At 42.9% G+C, this 21,571-nt stretch overlaps 1 protein-coding gene across 3 annotated transcripts in view; it reads left to right on the top strand.

The window, feature by feature from the left end:
* XRN1 (5'-3' exoribonuclease 1) overlaps positions 1-21,571 on the top strand; it is a 216,361-nt gene that overhangs the window by 70,123 nt on the left and 124,667 nt on the right. For all 3 annotated transcript variants that reach the window (XM_073579098.1, XM_073579099.1, XM_073579097.1), the window contains exons 5-9: positions 6,906-7,016; positions 7,894-7,979; positions 11,832-11,919; positions 11,993-12,161; positions 20,260-20,327. In XM_073579098.1, coding sequence (XP_073435199.1) covers positions 6,906-7,016; positions 7,894-7,979; positions 11,832-11,919; positions 11,993-12,161; positions 20,260-20,327 — 522 coding nt within the window. The remainder of the gene's footprint in view (positions 1-6,905; positions 7,017-7,893; positions 7,980-11,831; positions 11,920-11,992; positions 12,162-20,259; positions 20,328-21,571) is intronic.

Below are 21,571 nucleotides of genomic sequence, written 5' to 3'. Positions count from 1 at the left end.
CCATGCTGGACTGTATTATACCATGCTGGGTTGTATTATACCATTCTGGGGGGGCCATATACCATGCTGGGCTGTATTATACCATGGTGGGCTATATACCATGGTGGGTTGTATGCCATGTGTTGCTGGGCTATACACTATGCGGCTGTGTTATATACCATGGGGGTACATTTTACATTATATTCTATAAGGGGAGGCTGTGTTATATAATATGGGGGGCTACATTATATTCTATGGGGAGGTGGGCTGTATTATATTCTATTTGGGGCTACATTTTATTCTATAGGGGGGCTGTATTATATTCCATGGGGGCTGCATTATATTCTATGGAGGGGCTACTTTATACTATATAAGGGGCTGCATTATATCCTATGAGGGGGTTGCCATATATTCTATGGAGGGGCTGCATTATACTATATGGGGCGGGACTGCATTATATTCTATGGGGGTTACATTATATTCTATACAGATATTATATCCAGCCCTGCATAGACTCAATATTAGATAACAAATAGCAAATAACTTTGTTGCCCTATGAAGGGGGGGCCCGAAAAATTTCTTGCACAGGGGCCCACTACAGTCTATGTCCGCCCATGCACTAGTGTGAACGCAGCCCCACTCGTGCAGCCCCTAACCAGGAGCCCCCATACATGCTCCCAATACATTTTATTATCATTACCACAGCATAGCACAGGGCACAAGCCCTTCTATATACCATGCTGGTGGGCTACATACCAAGCTGTGCTGTATTATACCATGCTGGGGGGGCTATATACCATGCTGGGCTGTATCATACCATGCTGGGGGGATATATACCATGCTGGGCTGTATCATACCATGCTGGGCTGTATTATACCATGCTGGGGGGGCTATATACCATGCTGGGCTGTATCATACCATGCTTGGGGGGCTATATACAATGCTGGGCTTTATTATACCATGCTGGGGGGGCTATATACCATGCTGGGCTGTATTATACCATGCTGGGGGGCTATATACCATGCTGGGCTGTATTATACCATGCTGGGGGGGCTATATATCATGCTGGGCTGTATTAGCCCATGCTGGGGGGGCTATATACCATGCTGGGGGGCTATATACCATGCTGGGCTGTATTATACCATGCTGGGGGGCTATATACCATGCTGGGCTGTATTATACCATGCTGGGGGGGCTATATATCAAGCTGGGCTGTATTATCCCATGCTGGGGGGGGCTATATACCATGCTGGGGGGCTATATACCATGCTGGGCTGTATTATACCATGCTGGGGGGGGCTATATACCATGCTGGGCTGTATCATACCATACTGGGGGGGCTATATACCATGCTGGGCTATATTATACCATGTTGGGGGGCTATATACCATGCTGGGGGGTCTATATATCATGCTGGGCTGTATTATCCCATGCTGGGGGGGCTATATACCATGCTGGGGGGCTATATACCATGCTGGGCTGTATTATACCATGCTGGGGGGCTATATACCATGCTGGGCTGTATTATACCATGCTGGGGGGCTATATATCATGCTGGGCTGTATTATCCCATGCTGGGGGGGCTATATACCATGCTGGGGGGCTATATACCATGCTGGGCTGTATTATACCATGCTGGGGGGGGCTATATACCATGCTGGGCTGTATCATACCATGCTGGGGGGGCTATATACCATGCTGGGCTATATTATACCATGCTGGGGGGGGCTATATACCATGCTGGGCTATATTATACCATGCTGGAGGGCTATATACCATGCTGGGCTGTATTATACCATGCTGGAGGGGCTATATACCATGCTGGGCTGTATTATACCATGCTGGGGGGGGGCTATATACCATGCTGGGCTGTATTGTACCATGCTGGGGGGGCTATATACCATGCTGGGCTGTATTATACCATGCTGGGGGGCTATATACCATGCTGGACTGTATTATATCATGCTGGGGGGGATATATACCATGCTGGGCTGGATGATACCATGCTGGGGGGGCTATATACCATGCTGGGGGGCTATATACCATGCTGGGCTGTATTATATCGTGCTGGGGGGCTATATACCATGCTGGGGGGCTATATACCATGCTGGGCTGTATTATACCATGCTGGGGGGGCTATATACCATGCTGGACTGTATTATACCATGCTGGGGGGGATATATACCATGCTGGGCTGGATGATACCATGCTGGGGGTGGCTATATACCATGCTGGGCTGTATTATACCATGCTGGGTTGTATTATACCATGGTGGGCTATATACCATGGTGGGTTGTATACCATGTGTTGCTGGGCTATACACTATGCGGCTGTTATATACCATGCTGGGCTGTATTATATCATGCTGGGGGGGGCTATATACCATGCTGGGCTGTATTATACCATGCTGGGGGGGGGCTATATACCATGCTGGGCTGTATTATACCATGCTGGGGGGCTATATACCATGCTGGGCTTTATTATACCATGCTGGGGGGCTATATACCATGCTGGGGGGCTATATACCATGCTGGGGGGCTATATACCATGCTGGGGGGCTATATACCATGCTGGGCTGTATTATACCATGCTGGGGGGGCTATATACCATGCTGGACTGTATTATACCATGCTGGGGGGGATATATACCATGCTGGGCTGAATGATACCATGCTGGGGGTGGCTATATACCATGCTGGGCTATATTATACCATGCTGGAGGGCTATATACCATGCTGGGCTGTATTATACCATGCTGGAGGGGCTATATACCATGCTGGGCTGTATTATACCATGCTGGGGGGGCTATATACCATGCTGGGCTGTATTATACCATGCTGGGTTGTATTATACCATTCTGGGGGGGCCATATACCATGCTGGGCTGTATTATACCATGGTGGGCTATATACCATGGTGGGTTGTATGCCATGTGTTGCTGGGCTATACACTATGCGGCTGTGTTATATACCATGGGGGTACATTTTACATTATATTCTATAAGGGGAGGCTGTGTTATATAATATGGGGGGCTACATTATATTCTATGGGGAGGTGGGCTGTATTATATTCTATTTGGGGCTACATTTTATTCTATAGGGGGGCTGTATTATATTCCATGGGGGCTGCATTATATTCTATGGAGGGGCTACTTTATACTATATAAGGGGCTGCATTATATCCTATGAGGGGGTTGCCATATATTCTATGGAGGGGCTGCATTATACTATATGGGGCGGGACTGCATTATATTCTATGGGGGGTTACATTATATTCTATACAGATATTATATCCAGCCCTGCATAGACTCAATATTAGATAACAAATAGCAAATAACTTTGTTGCCCTATGAAGGGGGGGCCCGAAAAATTTCTTGCACAGGGGCCCACTACAGTCTATGTCCGCCCCTGCACTAGTGTGAACGCAGCCCCACTCGTGCAGCCCCTAACCAGGAGCCCCCATACATGCTCCCAATACATTTTATTATCATTACCACAGCATAGCACAGGGCACAAGCCCTTCTAGTGAGGCAGGAAAGCTCACTGTATTACAGAGCAGCATGCGGGCATAATCTATATTATGTCTGCAGACTGGTCCCATACAGCACATCCCTCGCTTCCAAGCATGCTCAGTGCCACAAAATGGATTCCTGCACACGGAAGCACATGGATCCGTGTTGTCCTGGATCCGTGCTCCATAGAGCTCCATGTTAATTCCAGACGTGTAGCCGCGGATCCGTGCGTCTCCCTGTGCCTGCGTGTTTTTCAGATGACACAAAACTGCAACAAGTTGCGTTTTTGTGCATCTGATAAAATATGCAGACACAGTGATCCGTGGGAAAACGGTGACAACTGGATGCACACGCAAGTCCCATCCGTCACCACTGAAAGTCAGTGGAGACGAAAACTAATCCGTGTGCAGCCATTTTCACACGGATTGCAAAATATGCAAGTGTGAAACCAGCTTAACCCTATATAATGATTGGGGCTGGACCGAGATCTCTCCACAGGTTTTACCTAAAATCACTTTATATTCCTTCCCCTACCCTTAGGGCTCATAGTCACTAGCGAGAGACTTGGACGATTCCTGTGCGAGTCTCACGCATGAAAACCTGGCACTGCCGCCGGCACTGGGACTGGAGCGTGCGGCTGCATAGAAGTACATGTAGCCACACGCTCCGGTCCAAGTGCTGGTGGCAGTGCCAGGTTTTCATGCGTGAGACTTGCACGAGAATCACGTGCGTCCCTCACAAGTGAGTGTAAGCCGTTAGCAGCAACAACTGCCGTCGTCTCTCCTCCTCCCTGTAGTGTTGTCCTGAATCCTCCTGGCCCTGCATTCAACGGGATCGTTACATAGCGGCACTAACACTGCAACGGATGAGTTAACGTCCCCATTGGCCGCAATGATACTAACACATCCAAAATCAGCATGATGCGTTACTTCATGACGCACCCACAAATGCTGCAGACCGTGTTCAAGGGTGCGTCATGAAGTAACACATCATGCCGATTTTGGATGCGTTAGTATCATTGCGGCCAATGGGTGCGTTAACTCATCCGTTACAGCGTTATTGCCGCTATGTAACGATCCCATTGAACGCAGGGCCATAAACGCAATGTGAACCTGGCCTAACACTATGGGAAGATGATATACCAAACAATGTGCGGAGTCTCTCCTCCTACACATACCATATACTGTATGTATACGCCATGGATGAGGGGCCAGTAAAGTGTATCTTTATTTGGGACTAAAGGTATCGCACAGGTCATTGCAGATGATGATGATGACAAACAATGGGCTGCGTCCCTCCTCTTACACATAGTCACACACTATATATGCCATGGAGGAACTGGCTGGATATATTTGGGACTGAAGGGTTAACTCACGTGCATTTATCCACAGCTCCTCCCCCCAGATGAGTCACAGTCAGGATTCACTGCTTCCAGGCGCCAGAAAAAAAAAAAAACGGCTCATTCACCCTGCAGAGCCTGCTCTTTGTATCGGATCGTTCACGAACGACACATCACTAGCTAGCAGAGCTAATGGCATGAAGAGCATCAGATCAACTAACCTCTCCAAACATGAGCTCAGAAGAAAAGCAAACTTACATGAAGCGTACAGAGAAATCATACACTGGACTATTGATTTATGCACAGTTTATCGAAAGTTTAGATATGCTTAAAGAAGTACTTGCCTTAATCCTGTCTTCCTGTTCACGCTAGCAGTTCTTGAGATGAGTGCAGGGCAACAGGCATTCCTTATCAGTAATAAAATAGAAACAACGTGGTTAGAAACCACAGGCAGCTCACCAACCAAACTCGCAGGTGCACGGAATTTCGTCTTGATGGGATGAGATGTGTGAAACAAAAATAAGGTGATGTTCCAGCTCCTTAAAAATTTGAACTTTATTCATCCTGGTTAAAAAATATTGCAGCTGTGAAAAAACTCCCTGTACAATGTGATACCAAGGGGTTATCACATTGTACAGGTATTTTTTTTTTTAACCGCTTCAATATTTTTTGACCAGGACGAATAAAGTTGACATTTTTAAGGAGCTGGAACATCACTTTCGTTTTATTCCTTAGACCAGGTTCTCACTGCGCTATGGCAGTCTGTTTAACGACTGCGTTACGCAACGGTATAACGCAGTCTGTTAACGCTGCCATACACCACCATTACGTGGCGCATCGCGACGTATGCCGTATAGCGGCACGCGTTGGCGATATGCCGTTAAGCACTGACGGAGCCTCGGACGCGGCCTGCAGCGTCTGAGGCTCCGTCACAGCTAGCACTGATGATTCATCAGTGCTAGCGGTATAGCATGTCACCACTAGCGCTGATGCGTTGATAGGGCTGGTTAACGCTATGCGAACCTGGCCTTGTTGGTGCCTTTTTGCTCTGATCTGTAGAGGAGAGTTACTACTGAGCATATACATAAAGTGCAGAACAGATTCACTAAAGCCAAGATCCTTGGATCAGGAATAGAGCAGACATTTATAGGACATTTCATAACATGCCCAAATTATTATGAAAAAATATTCAACACATACTGCATTTAAATACTTTATACAATTTATTGTATATTTTTGGAGTCTGTCTATTTCATACAGTCTCAGACTCCATCTAAATGGAAACCGACTCCACGACTCCGACTGCACAGCCTTGCTTCTCTGTGGAGTATTATTGCTTGTAGATGCGGCCGAGTGGCATAAGGGTCTCCGTCCATGACCTTGTGGCAACAATACCCTGCCTGTTTAGTCACTGTAGGGACATTGTTCGGTCCCATACATTGTACCGACTTGGTTCAGTCATTTACAGTGGGCACTAATGTTGATGGAAGTTTGGATCAATTCATTTGTCCGCCAGGGATGAGCTACCGTAATGGCTAAGAGCCAGAAATGTTGCCTTATGGGCTCTGGAAGAAGTAGCGACAGGTACTGGAGCTGTAAAGGTAAATTCACATGTTGCAGATTATTGGTGCAGGTCATTGTATTTGGATGAGATTTTTGAATCCCTTACTATATTTAGTGGAATTATCTGCATAGAATTCAGGGACTGCTGAGGATTTCTAGCAAACTCTGTGGGGAAAATTAGACATATTAGACCAATTCCGATTTGGTTTCTCTCCTGAATGCAAACACAAGCTCCAATCATGTGAAAAAAAATCGGGTATCGGCTTAGATTCTTGTTTAGAAGGGCGAAAAAGCAGCTGGAGGGATCCAAAGGGAGCTGCTGAGAGAAAAACTGGGAAAAATAAATATAGACTGTATTGGAAAATAAGCTGCAGAAATGTTTTATTTCAAATGGGCTAAAAACATGCAAAAGCTTCCACAATGATTGTATTCTTCAAGTAGATGATGTTACAAACAATGTAAACCTATATTTTCTAAGTGTAACATGCTTATAAATTGTTCTTGCCCCTCTACAGACTCCGGGAGAAGGAGAACATAAAATAATGGAGTTTATACGATCTGAGAAGACAAAACCAGATCACGATCCAAATACAAGGCACTGCCTTTATGGATTAGATGCTGATTTGGTAAGTACTTGGGAATTTAGGGTGTATATATTTAGGAGAATAATATAATAATTTTCTCCTGATGGTTACCAATATAAGGCTGCCTTCTCACTAAACATTTGGCATTCCATTAGAAACAAAAAAATAAAACTCCTTAAACGTGTCTTTCCTATGGTGGGTACAAACTGCGCCAGACAGGCCCAATTCACTATAATCGGGTCCAATATGGAGGATGTTATTTTAATAGAAAAAAGTGCAAAATACGGTACTTAAAAGGGAGCCTGTCACCAGTTTTTTTGTTTATGAACAAATACCACCATCTTTATCAGCGCCTGTGCTGCATTCCACAAAGATGTATATTATCGCCTGACTCCCCCTGTATACCGCCCAAAAAGCCTATTTAATTGGTTTTGCAAAATCCGGCAGTCCTTACCGATGAGCGGCATTGCTGCAGCATTTGTCCATCCTCACTGCTGGTAATAGCCGTCCTCCGGCTTTGATGTGGATGACACATCCTGCCTCATCCCTATAGCTGAACACATTCTCTCGCATGTGCAGGGACGTTTCCAGCTGGCGCAGGCGTACTTTTCTCTGCTTTACTGCGGGCATAGCCTAAAATATAACTCTTCTTGTGGACCACAGAGGGATTTGAACACGGGATCCTTTGACCACTGATATAATACCCTGCATTACTTGTAGTGAAGGACATGTTACACTGACATACTTGTTACCTTCAGGGATTGGATGTCAATCTGGGGCTTCAAAAAAAAGTGTCAACCATATTAACAGAAGTCCTTCTCTTAGAATCATTTTAGAAAGACTTAAAACTCTGCGGCGTGAGATACGTAGAGCACAGATAATGTATCCGTCATGTGAGGACTCTTGCTTTTATATGCAGATTATGCTTGGTTTAACAAGCCATGAAGTTCACTTCTCTCTTCTAAGAGAAGAGGTTCGTTTTGGGGGGAAGAAGAATCAAAAAAGGTTAGTCCTTGTAACCCTTGTTATAGTTCTATGTGCTTCGTTGTAAGGTCAATGCCTCGTATTTTGTTACAGTGTAACTGATATCTATGGTGCTGGATAGCCATTTTCTGTTATGCCTTGAGTCTTTGGCATGTTAATTTTATTGTACCTATGATGAAAGCTTTTTATTTGCAATGATAATTTACACTACGCAAAAAGTTAGGCATATTTGGCTTTCGGGTGAAATGTATTCAAAATGTTCATGCTACAATGATACTTATCAAAAAAGCAGGGCATTTAAAGGGAACCTGTCAGCAGGCTTGTGCACAGTAACCTACAGACAGTGTCAGGTCGGCGCCGTTATACTGATTACAATGATACCTTGTTCTTTAATCTTTATTTAAAGTTTTGTGTTAATGAGATTCTTGTGACCTAAAGCGGGGTTGGTATATGTGGTGCTCTGATTATATATTCATAATGCAGACAGCTGATAGCTGACATTATGTCCCCTAGTTAGCATAATGAATATCTGTACATACGTTAAAAAACAAACAACCTTCTGCAGATAGGTGCCAGCCGTGGCATTGGCGCTGCAGCATAATCGCATGTTTTATGTGCCAATAATACGTTTTATCCAAGTTATTCAGCTAGAGGAAAGAAAAAAATCTCAATTTGGAAATTGCGCCGGCAGTGCTATATTACTGGAGAAGAAAAAAAAATTCCTCCTCCAAGATGGCGCCGCCCGTGCAGTAGCAGCTCTCGGATCACAGCTACACACTGATAGCAGCTACTGCGCAGGTGCGGCAGGCGCGATTTTAAAATTGAGGGTTTTTTTCTTTCCCCTTGATGAATAACTTGAATAAAACCTATTATTTGCACACAAAACATGTGATTTTGCTGAAGAGCAGGTACCCTGTTTCCCTGAAAATAAGACACCGTCTTATATTAATTTTTGCTCCGAAAGTTGCACCATGTCTTATTTTCGGGGGGTGTCTTATTTTCATGAGAAACATTCCAGCGCGCTCTACCCTTACATAAGGAACGTTCTGTAGCGTAAAACCAGTAGTCAGACATATAGACCGTTCAGCAGAAAAGCAGACTACAAATCAAAGTAACACACTACGGTACGGTACTGTAATTGCCTGACTCCCACACAGGGCCACAAAACATAAGGGCTCTAAAATGGCTCCCACACACTTTCTGGACACTGTACCGCTACCGTAACAATCACCCACAGCAGTTCCTTTACCGTACCAACCCCATCATCATTTTGCAGCCCCAAATTTTCCCATCATCCCTTTACAGTCCCCAATACAGCACCCCCATCATTCCATTACAGCCCCCATCATTCTACAATACAGTATTGCAGCCTCCCATCATCCCACATCATCTCACTGCAGCCTCCCATCATCCCGGTATCCCACTGCAGCCTGCCATTATCACAGTATCCCACTGCAGCCTCCCATGTGTGTACCGTACACACACACACACCCTTACACAGACACACACACACACTTTCACTTTCTTAGGCTGGTTTCACACTTGCGTTTTTTTGCGCTGTTTTTTAGCCTATCTTTTACATGGGTGCGCATACACATGCGTTTGTACGCGCATGCGTTTTTTTGTAGTTTGCGCTCGGGCGCACAAAATGCATCCTGTTGCATTTTTTTGTGCGTCCGACTTGCCCAAAAAAATAGCATGCGCACGCAATGCGTTTTTTTTTACAGCCAAACACCCATTATAGTCTATGGGTGCGCATACGTGCGCATGGTAATGCGCACGTATGCGCAAAAAAGCATGCTTTAAAAAAAAAACCGCACCCAAACCCGCAAAAAAAGCACACAAACGCATGATGCGTTTTTCATGTGCGTTTGCACTGCGCACGGTGCGCAGCGCAAAAAAAACGCAAGTGTGAAAGTAGCCTTACTGGTTTCCTCCGCAGTGCTGCTTTCAGTGCTTTGGTAGTGCAGGAGCCCTGGGCTAATCACAGCCCAGGAACAATCAGAGGCTATGGATGACGTCAGCTGGCCCATGGTTCCTGCGCTGTGATTGGCGCAGGGCTCATGGGCGGAGATCGGCACACAGCTCCGAGGCTGTGATTAACTCCTGCGAACAGCGCAGCTGCAGTGGCGGGCATCGGACAGCGGGGACAGCGGGAGCGAGACACAACTGCATGCCCCATGCACAAAACAAGTTATGTCTTATTTTCGGGGGGGGGGGGTCTTATATTAGCAGGCACAGTGCTCCCCCTAGCATGCCTCACTTTTGGGGGGGGCGCCCTATTTACGGGGAAACGGTACCACGGCCGGCACCTGCCTGCAGAAGGTTTTTTTTTTCCTACATATGTACAGATATTCATGATGCAAACTAGGAGGCATAAGTCAGCTGTCTGCAGTATGTATATATAATCAGAGCACCACATACCCCAGCCCCCGCCTTAGGGCACAAGAATCTCATTAACACAAAACTGAAAATAAAGATTAAAGAATACTACAAGATGCATTTCATCACTCAGGTCCCAGGTATCATTTTAATCAGTATAACGGCGCCGACCTGACACTGTCTGTAGGTTACTGAGAACAATCCTGCTGACAGGATCCCTTTAAGTAGAAGCATGCAGTGGTGATTTCCTCATCTCAAGCAATTTATTGAAATAAAAGCCAATAAAAGTGGTGTGTCCACCCCTTCCCCTAAAAAAAATAAATAAATTAATGTCTCAATAAAAGTTTAGAATGCATTTTAGGTTCATCCTGAAATTTCACCCAAAAGCCAAATATCCCTAACAATTTGTGTATTGTGTTTACAGGATTGATTGACAGGTCGTAATATTGGTACAGACATACTCCTGTCCCCAACCTAGTGGTCTCAGGTGGCTCAGGTCCAGCAATCCGGCCAGCTTCAGAGCAACAATTATGAGGTCTATGCCTGGACACCGGCCATTCCTGATAGAATGCTGTAGTGGCCGGTAACCTAGGCAAAGAACAGTAGACAACATTAAAACTCTCTCTGTTCTTGAGAAAAAAGAGGATTTTCCATCACAAGTAAATTGAGTAAATTGCAAAGTTTCTTGTTTTTACATGAGCTTTTGAATGTTAACCATTCAACATGTTGAGAATATCCCTTTCATAATTACAAGTTTTCTAATAGGAAAAAAAGTTTAAAAGCAAGTATTGGGAGTTGAATCTTACATAATAAAAATGTGTTGTAAGCTGAAAACAGAACCAGAGATCTGCAAATGAATAATGACAACTGTCGGATTCACTGTAAAGTTCACTGTACATATGAGGGAACACAGACTAAATGTATCAGGCCCATAGACATGAAAGTGTGTGATATAAACATGGGTGGGTATGTACTTACCGCTTGTATTTAGGGCCCAGGCCCACAGGTTCTGAAACCAGCCAGCATCCTGATACTGCTTGGCATTAGGAGCGTGCATGTCCCGCCACTTCCAGGGTCCTGGCCAGTGGTGGGAGACATGGTATGCCGCATGCTGAAGGGCCTAATGTGGCGGGGGGCAGTCTCTGGGCTATGAGGCCCCTATAATAGCTGTGACCAGTTATCCCTAGGATCACACCAATGCCAGGCATATGTCACTGAATAGTGCTGGCAACATTCACTGTACAAACGGGCTCAGGACTGGTCCAGAACTGCCGATCGTACACAGAACGGCAGTAAGGAGAGAGAGACTGGAGTAAGGCTGAATGTACCATGAACTATTACAGGGATTAGAGGTGTGCTGCTTCTGGCCATTGGATAGGCTCTTACACTGGATTGCCAACTAATAAAAAACAATTGTCTAACAGATCATATTCTCATGGATTACTCTGGTGTTAGAAGACAAGTGTAAATCTGCTTTGTGTTGTGTTCTAGGGTCTCTGCACCAGAAGAAACCACATTTCATCTGCTCCACTTGTCATTAATGAGGGAGTATATTGACTATGAATTTTCATCTTTAAAAGTAAGTTCCAGCTATCAAGTGTACTCCGCTGCAGGAAAAGGCTGAAACTCATGGGAATGTTCTTTTTTTTCAGGACAAGATCTCATTTGAGTATGATGTAGAGAGAATAATTGATGACTGGATTTTAATGGGATTTCTTGTGGGCAATGATTTTATTCCTCATCTACCTCATTTGCACATTAACCACGATGCACTGCCTCTGCTGTACAGAACATACATGTGTGTCTTACCAGAGCTTGGAGGTATGAGCGCTCACTGTATTGTCATTCTCACTCTTCTTCTGCCATGGAATTTTTTGAAAATTCACACTTTTGAGTTAAAGGGAACCTGGCACCAGGAAAATGCTGTCCAATCTGTAGGCACCATGTTATAGAGAAGGGGAGCTGAACAGATGGATTCAGTCTTGTTGGACAAGATTCACAATAACTTGTGTGTTTTATAGATTTAACCCTCTGCTCTTTCTTTGACTTTCAGTCCAGTGACTGTTCTATCAGTGACTCGTTTGTATAAGAGTGTCACTGACTGGACCAGAAAGAGGAGAGGGTTAAATATGTAAAACACGGGTTATACAGAATCTTTTCCCATAAAACTATATATCACTGTTTTCAGCTCCACCTGCTCTATAACAAAAATTCCTGCAGATTGGCCTGTATTTTCAAGGTGACAGGTTTTTTAAAAATAAGTAGCAAAAAAATATATAATATATATTACTCCCTACCTGTATATTTGTATATAGAAAGGCAGATTACACTTGTAGACCTCATCTTGCAATTTTGTATCAGTTTGCTGTTCATTAAAAAATGAAATGTAGAAAATTCATGCTCCAATCTGATCCAAACAGAGCTCCTAAAAATGAAATATTATTCTCAAAGATTATACAGACACAGTTGTGTGAAAGTGTTTGCCCTTTTCCCAGATTTCCTATTCTTTTGCATATTTGTCACACCTAAGGCTATGTGCCCACGTTGCGTTTAAATCCGGACACTGGAAACCGGACTCCTTCACAGAAATCGCGCGTTTTTTTCCGCGCGATTTTACCGCCACTATGTTCGCGATTTTCGTGTGCGATATTCAAGCACTTTCCAAGCGATTTGAAGCATCACTTGGAAAGTGATTGACAGGTTGGTCACACTCGTCAAACATAGTGTTTGACAAGTTAAGCGTCTCATATGCGGTTGGTACACACGGTGTGGAGGAGAGGAGACACTCCTCCAGGCCCTGGGTACCATACCCCTGTAAAAAAAAGAATAAAAAATAAAAAATCGGGGTATATTTACTTTCCGACGTCCCGCGCAGTCTCAGCGACGCTCCCGTTCCCAGCGATGCCTTGCGAGACCTGTGATGACGTTGGTCTCGCGTTGCTATAGCGATCTCACGAGACCGCTAGAGTAACGCGAGACTACGTCATCACAGGTCCTTGCTGCAAGGCATTACTGGGAACGCTGAGGCCCGGGAAGGCTGTGCGTGACGTCGGAAGGTAAATATACCCCGATTTTTTATTTTTTATTCTTTTTTTTACAGGGGTATGGTACCCAGGGCCTGGAGGACAGTCTCCTCTCCTCCACACCGTGTGTACTAACCGCACATGAGACGCTTAACTTCGCGCATGGTGGGCATAGCCACATGCGGGAAGTAAGCGGTTCTCATGCATTCCTATGGGTGTGGAATCGCGGCAATTCTTTGCGATTCCGCACAAAAGAATGAGCATGCTGCGATTTTTTTCCTCGATGCGATTCCGCCGCGGAAAAATGCGCAGCATTAGCACAGCATGTGCGGAATGCCATAGGAATGCATGGGGGGCGTTCTGTACAAGATTTTTAAATGTTTTTGCAGCGCATTCGTGCCGAAAATTGCGGCAAAAACACTTAAAAATCGCATCGTGGGCACACAGCCTAAATGTTTGAGATCACCAAGCAAATTTAAATGTTAGACAAAGATAACACAAGCACAAAATGGAGATTTTAAATGAAGGTGATTATTATTATGGGAAAAAGAAAGCCAAATCTAAAGGCCCTGTGTGAAAAATTGATTGTCCCCTAAACCGAATACCGATTTGTGCCACCTTTAGCAGCAACAACTGCAATCAAGCTTATGAGATAACTGGCAATGAGTCTTTTACAATGCTAATTAGGAATTTTGCCAAACTCCTCTTTGCAGAATTGTTGTAAATCAGCCATGTTGGAGGGTTTCTGAGCATGAACCGCCTTTTTAAAGTCATGCCACAGCATCTCTATAGGATTAAGGTCAGGACTTTGACTAGGTCACTCCAAAGTCCACATTTTGTTTTTCTTAAGGCATTGAGGAGTGGACTTGCTGGTGTGTTTTGGATCATTGTACTTCTGAATAACCCAAATGCACTTCAGCAGTTCATCCAGGTTCCAAAGCACCAAAACAACCCCAGACGATGACACTACAACCATATTATACTGTTGATATGATGTTCCTTGTCTGAAATGTTACTTCTGCACCAGATGTAATGGGACATACGCCCTCTAAACAGTTTCAACTTTTGTCTCGTCAGTCCATAGAGTATTCTCCCAAAAGTTTTGGGGATAAAGATTAGTGATGGGCGAACCCCTGGATGTTCGGGTCTGGTGGGTTCAGCCGAACAATTAAAAAAAACTTTGGTTTGGGTACTAGAACAGTACCCAGACCCAATTCACATGAATGGAGGGCCCGAACATCCAGTGTTTGCCATGTGCATAACAGCGCGGCAAACAATGCCTCTGATCGGGTGACCAAAATCAAAGAAAAAAACACCTAACATGGAATAATATATGTCACAACGATACAAGGAACAACGGGAAAGAGAATAAAAAAATATATATGTAAAAAAATTAGTGTTAAAAAATTCCCCTTATTAAAATGAATGGCACATTGATATAAATTGCAAGAGTGTCCGCACACTAATGGCAAAAATTGTCAGATAAAAGATACAAGAATGAAATACACGTTAAAAAATCCCAAAAATTGAGGAAAAAAATAAAATAAAAAAGGACTGCCAAAAAAAATCAGAAAAACATCGCTGATTATACAAACCAATATTCTGCACAAAATCAATGAAAGTGTATCAGCAATTGCCAGTGCGAGATTAAAACAGGTAATCAAAATGAATATTGACAGACCATGTAAGAAGGTACATATGGACAATGAGATCAATGGTCCAATACTGAATGTATACAAATATTTGAGTGAATAATCATGAAATAATACAGTTAGGTCCATATATATTTGGACAGACAATATTTTTCTAATTTTATTAAAGCAAAGAAGTGGAATATTCTTGAATGGCAAAGTCAGTCATCTGATCTCAACCCAATTGAGCATGCATTTCACTTGTTAAAGACTAAACTTCAGACAGAAAGGCCCACAAACAAACAGCAACTGAAAACCACCGCAGTGAAGGCCTGGCAGAGCATCAAAAAGGAGGAAACACAGCGTCTGGTGATGTCCATGAGTTCAAGACTTCAGTCAGTCATTGCCAACAAAGGGTTTTCAACCAAGTACTAGAAATGAACATTTTATTTACAATTATTTAATCTGTCCAATTACTTTTGGTCCCTTTAAAAACAGGGTGGCGGCACATGATAAGGAGCTGAAACTCCTAAACCCTTCATCCAATTTTAATGTGGATACCCTCAAATGAAAGCTGAAAGTCTGAAATTCAACTGCATCTGAATTGTTTTGTTTAAAATTCATTGTGGTAATGTCTAGAACCAAAATTAGAAAAATGTTCTCTGTCCAAATATATATGGACCTAACTGTATAATGGACACGGGAAAAAATACCGAGAATCAAGTAAAGATAGCATACAATGTACACAAATACCTTGTAAGAATATGATGGCGGTCACATGTGGTGCGGAGCACACCCCGACGTGTATTTTGGATCGGCGTCCTTCATCAGGGAAAAAATCTGTTTACTCTTATCAGGTAAAATTAATGCCCGCGGTGCAGTGCGCTGCGGCTCTTGCACTGTTGGATGACAACGTGAGCCAGCAGCTGTGAAGGGAGGTAAAAAGCTCACCTCCGGTCACAGTTGTTGGCTCATGGGACTACTACTCCCATCAACCTATGCCTGCTGTTGCTCGTCAGCTGGCAACTGCACTGTAAATAAATAATAAAAAAATGATGTGGGTTCCCCTGTATTTTTGATAACCAGCCACGCAAAACTAACCTCTGCGGGATGCAACCCTCAGCTGTCAACCTTAGCAAGGCTAGTTGCATGGGATTCCCCCCCCCCCCAATTTTAAACATTTTGCTGCAGCCAGTTTTTTTTTCCTCCAACAAAATAGATGCTACTGTGCATGCGCCGCTGCCAGTTTGCTGTATTTATTTATTTATTTTTTATTTTTTTTTAAAGACCACAAAATGAACTGGTCAAGCACAGTATTTAAAATAGTAGTCGGGTTGCTGCAGGTTCAGTGATCTGTCATTTAAGCCTATAAGGATCAATGTGAGAACAGAGCACCAGATAAAACCCCATCACAGGCGTCCCAAAGAGCTAGAATCTCATTAACTGAAAACTGTAAATGCATATTAACAACAACCACATGGATTTCATTAACCAAGTTATCATTTTAATCCGTGCAACAGCGCCAACCTGATAGTACCTGTAGTTTAATCAGCAAAATCCTGATGACATTTTTGTTTTAAGTGTGACAAACATGCAAAAGAATAGGAAATCCGGTAGGGCGCAAACACTTTTTAACCCAACTGTATATGCCGATGTTTACATGCCTATTTCTTAAAGGGGTTTGAACTTTTTAATTTCCACAATTCAAATTCCACAAATGTATTTATTTTACTTACATAGCGCCATTGATTTGACAGTGCTTTATAGACCTGATCACTGTCCCCATTGAGGCACACTATCTAAATTCCCTATCAGTATGTCTTTGGCATGAGGATGGAAACCCATGCAAACACAGTGTGAACAAACAAACTCCAGGACCCCATCGCTGCAAGGCTACAGTGCTAGCCATTAAACAACAGTGCTGCCCACTAAAATGCCACTTAGTAATATTTAAGTAATGTATCATATGTTCTCCTCCTTCTCCGTAGACTGCACAGCTCTCTTGTCCACGCCATGGCTGCTGATAGAGGCTTGATTATTTGTTATTTCACCGACATGAGAGCTGTGCAATTTGTGGGGAAGGCTATACTAACAAATGCAGGAGAGAACCTATAAAAAAAAAAAAAATTATATATATATTATAGTTTGTGTTCAAAAATGACCTCAAAACATTTGATAAAGTAAAGAGTAAATATATCTTGGCGGCATGTGCCTCTTTACAAATCAGAAGCGTCTGACTCCAGCACACTCCCTCATCAAGGCTGGCGTTGACCACGCTGGTTTTGCTGAATCGGATCCACGGTGTACATATTACCCTAATACAGTCAATTTAAAAAATACTTTCTGTTCAAAAGTTAATGAAGTGGATCTGTCTCCAGATTTCACAATGTACGCTAAATATACCGTATTACAAAATAGATCTGTTAAAGCTGATGAGGCTGGTGTACATACTTTGAAAATGTGTGTCACAATGCCGTCTTTTATTATAATGAGCCTTATTTTATGTGTAAAATGCTCAATTTAATATCAAATTGATACAGCCATTCTGACATGGAATTCCAAAATAAGCACTCCAGCCTCATAAGGTTTAAGAGATGTATGTAATGTATGCAGTTTACACTACCGTGTGAAAGTTTAGAGTCACTTAGAAATTTCCTTATTTTTGAGAGAAAAGCACAGGTTTTTTCCTATGAAGCTAACATTAAATGATTCAGAGATACACTATACATTGTTTATGTGGTAAATGACTATTCTAGCTGCAAACATCTGGTTTGTAATGCAATATCTTCATAGGTGTATAGAGGCCCATTTCCAACAACCATCATTCCAGTGTTCTTATGGTACTTTGTGTTTGCTAACTGTGTAAGAAGGCTAATTGATGGTTAGAATACCCTTGAAAACCCTTGTACAAGTATGTTAGCACAGCTGAAAACAGTTTGGCTGATTAGAGAAGCTATAAACCTGACCTTCCTTTGAACTAGTTGAGAATCTGGAGCATTACATTTGTTTGGTTCCATTAAACTCTCAAAATGGACAGAAAAAAAGAACTTGCATGTGAAACTCGACAGTCTATTCTTGTTCTTAGAAATGAAGGCTATTCCATGCGAGAAATTGTCAAGAAACTGAAGATTTCCTACAACGGTGTGTACTACTCCCTTCAGAGTAGAAAGAGAAGTGGGAGGCCTCTCTGCACAACTGAGCAACAAGACAAGTACATTAGAGTCTGTAGTTTGAGAAATCGACTCCTCACAGGTCCTCAGCTGGCAGCTTCATTAAATAGTACACGTAAAACACCAGTGTCAACGAGTGGCAAAGAAAAAGCCAAATCTGAGACTGTCTAATAAATGGAAAAGATTAATATGGGCAAAAGAACACAGACATTGGAAAGAGGAAGATTGTAAAAAAGTGTTATGGACATACGAATCCAAGTTTGAGGTGTTTGGATCACAGAAGAACATTTGTGAGATGCAGAAAACTGAAAAGATGCTGGAAGAGTGCCTGACGCCATCTGTCAAGCATGGTGGAGGTAATGTGATGGTCTGGGGTTGCTTTTGTGCTGGTAAAGTGGGAGATTTGTAAAAGGGATTTTGAATAAGGAAGGCTATCACTCCATTTTGCAACGCCATGCCATACCCTGTGGACAGCGCGTGATTGGAGCCAATTTCATCCTACAACAGGACAATGACACAAAGCACACCTCCAAATTATGCAAGAACTATTTAGGGAAGAAGCAGGCAGCTGGTATTCTATCTGTAATGGAGTGGCCAGCGCAGTGTCCAGATCTGAACCCCATTGAGCTGTTGTGGGAGCAGCTTGACCGTATGGTACGCAGAAAGTGCCCATCAAGCCAAACCATCTTGTGGGAAGGGCTTCTGGAAGCATGGGGTGAAATTTCTTCCGATTACCTCAGCAAATTAACTGCTAGAAAGCCAAAGGTCTGCAATGCTGTAATTGCTGTAGAAGGAGCATTCTTTGATGAATGCAAAGTTTGAAGGAGAAAATAATTATTTCAAATAAAAATCTTTTTTTCGAACCTTGTCAATGTCTGAACTAGATTTTAAATTCATTTGGCAACTAATTTGTTTAATAACAGTATGAGTTTTCATGGAAAACACAAAATTTGTCTGGGTGACCCCAACATTTTGAACGGTAGTGTATATTATGAAATCTGGTGACAGATCCCCTTTAAAGAACACCACAAAATGCTTCACATAGCGAAACAAATATTTAACAATACGTAGAGTAAAGTTAATATAAACCCCGAGCCTTGTGTAAGGCTATGTGCAAACGTAGCGGAAGTTACAGCGAGAATTCCAGAATTCCATTCCGCGGGAAAATCACATTTTAAATTCCAGCGATTTTCCCGCTGAAAAACTATCGATTTGCAAGCGTTTGTAGCTTGCAGAATGCTAGTGTTCTCCAAGCGATCTGTAGCATCGCTTGGAGAACTGAATGACAGGTTGGTCACACTTGTCAAACATAGTGTTTGACGAGTGTGACCAACTTTTTACTATTGAGGCTGCCTATGCGGCATCAATAGTAAAAGATCTAATGTTAAAAATAATTTAAAAAAATAAAAAATGGTGTTATATTCACCTTCCGGCGTCCCGCGCAGCCTTCCCGGGCCTCAGCGGTGCTTCCTTTCCCAGTAATGCCTTGCGAGACCTTTGAGGACGTCGCGGTCTCGCGATAATGTAGCGGTCTCGCGAGGAATAGGGACCTCTACATTATCGCGAGACCGCAACGTCATCAAAGGTCTCGCAAGGCATTACTGGGAACGGAAGCATCGCTGAGGCCCGGGAAGGCTGCGCGGGACGCCGGAAGGTGAATATAACCCAATTTTTTTATTTTAATTCTATTTTTTACAGGGATATGGTACCCACAGCCCGGAGGACAGTCTCCTCTCCTCCGGACCGTGGGTACCATCCGCAAATGTTCTGCTTACTTTTCGCATGGTGGGCACAGCCACATGCGGGAAGTAAGCGGAACAATGCAATCCTATGGGTGCGGGATCGCTGCGATTCCGCAAAATGAGCATGCTGCGTATTTTTCCGCGATGCGATTCTGCCGTGAGAAAATACGCAACATTAGCACAGCGTTGCGGAATCCCATAGGATTGCATGGGATGCTGTTTTTTTGCGTTTTCGCGGCAAAATCACGCGTTAAAAAACGCTGTGAAAACGCGACGTGTGAACGCAGCCTTATTGTTTTTTATACCACTTTCTGTTATTTGCCTGTGACTTGTTTTATGCTTTTATTTTTTAGGCTATATTAATGAGAGTGGCTATCTGAACTTGGTGCACTTTGAAAAATATCTTGCTAAACTTTCAGCTGTGAGTTTTTCTTTTCTTTTTTTTTTAAATTTATTTCAGAAAATATTACAATGTAGTGCAGAGGTTGAATTATTTATTTTTAAAGTAACATTGATTTCATGGTGCTGCACATGAGAAGGGGTTACATACAAGAGTAAGCCTGCAAGAGCAGGGTCCTCTCACCTCTGTACCAGTCTGTCACTGTTAGTTTCTTCACTGTGTTTCATATTTGCATTTTGTATGTATCCCCTTTTGTGCTCTAAAAATTAAAAATTAATTACATTCAACAAACTGACAGTGAAAGATTGGTACAGAAAGGAGAGGACCCTGCCTTTGCAGACTTACGGTCTTAAATTTTTGTGAGCCATTTAGAAAACTGATCAGGTATTCTTGATACAGGAAAGATATATATCTTTGTACCGTGTTAGCCAGTAGATAGAAGAATATTTAGAATTAAGAGTCCTCAGTGGTTGATACCTTTTAATGGCTAACTGAAAAGATGGTAACAAATTGTGTAGTCTGGAAAGCTTGCAATTTGTTACCATCTTTTCAGTTAGCCATTAAAAGGTATCAACCACTGAGGACTCTCAATTCTAAATATTAAGGTATTCTTGTAAGTTCGACATTTGAGCCATCTAATGTTGGGAGCCGTCATTGAGGCATCCTACATTCACGTGCCAAACATTTTCTGAGGGCTTATTCATGATGGTAATAGAAGAAGTAGAGAATTTATAAATGTTTATATTAAATTTTTACTCTCTTTATTTCTTTCACATTGCTACCAATGAAGTCAGAGTTTAGCATCCAGTAGCATCTCACGCCTGCATTAACGAGAACGTATCACTAATTTTTTTCTTTGTAACTACCTATCTCCACATAAAGACCTGATTTTTAAACCATTTTTTCCTTTCTCCAATGCTTTGCAGACATTTGGGCCTCTGACTTTTGTTGTTCCCAGTTTGCAAATCTCCCCTTTTAACTAAGGGGGCGGTAACAGATTCTTCTTGATAGGCATTTCCTTTTTCCCCTGTATCAAACTGTTCAATCATAGGAAGGCAGTCACACACAGGCGAAGAAAAAAGCAAGAGCTGACAGAGAATCTGAAACAAGCATTTTCAGCGTGATGTTGTGAGACTTGATATGTCTCATTTGACCATGCTGAGAACTTACGATTTTTTAATCCGGGTAGTAAGCTGACTGTGAGGAATAAAATCATATTTCAGTTCTTGGCTCATTAGTCATTGTACATCAACTCCCTTGTTCAA

This window comes from Dendrobates tinctorius, unplaced genomic scaffold (genome assembly GCF_039654945.1).
Source record: "Dendrobates tinctorius isolate UK_male_01 unplaced genomic scaffold, ASM3965494v1 ptg000060l, whole genome shotgun sequence".
Taxonomy (NCBI): domain Eukaryota; kingdom Metazoa; phylum Chordata; class Amphibia; order Anura; family Dendrobatidae; genus Dendrobates; species Dendrobates tinctorius.
Note: the sequence above shows the minus strand (reverse complement) of the source record. Positions and strands in the feature narration are given on the sequence as shown.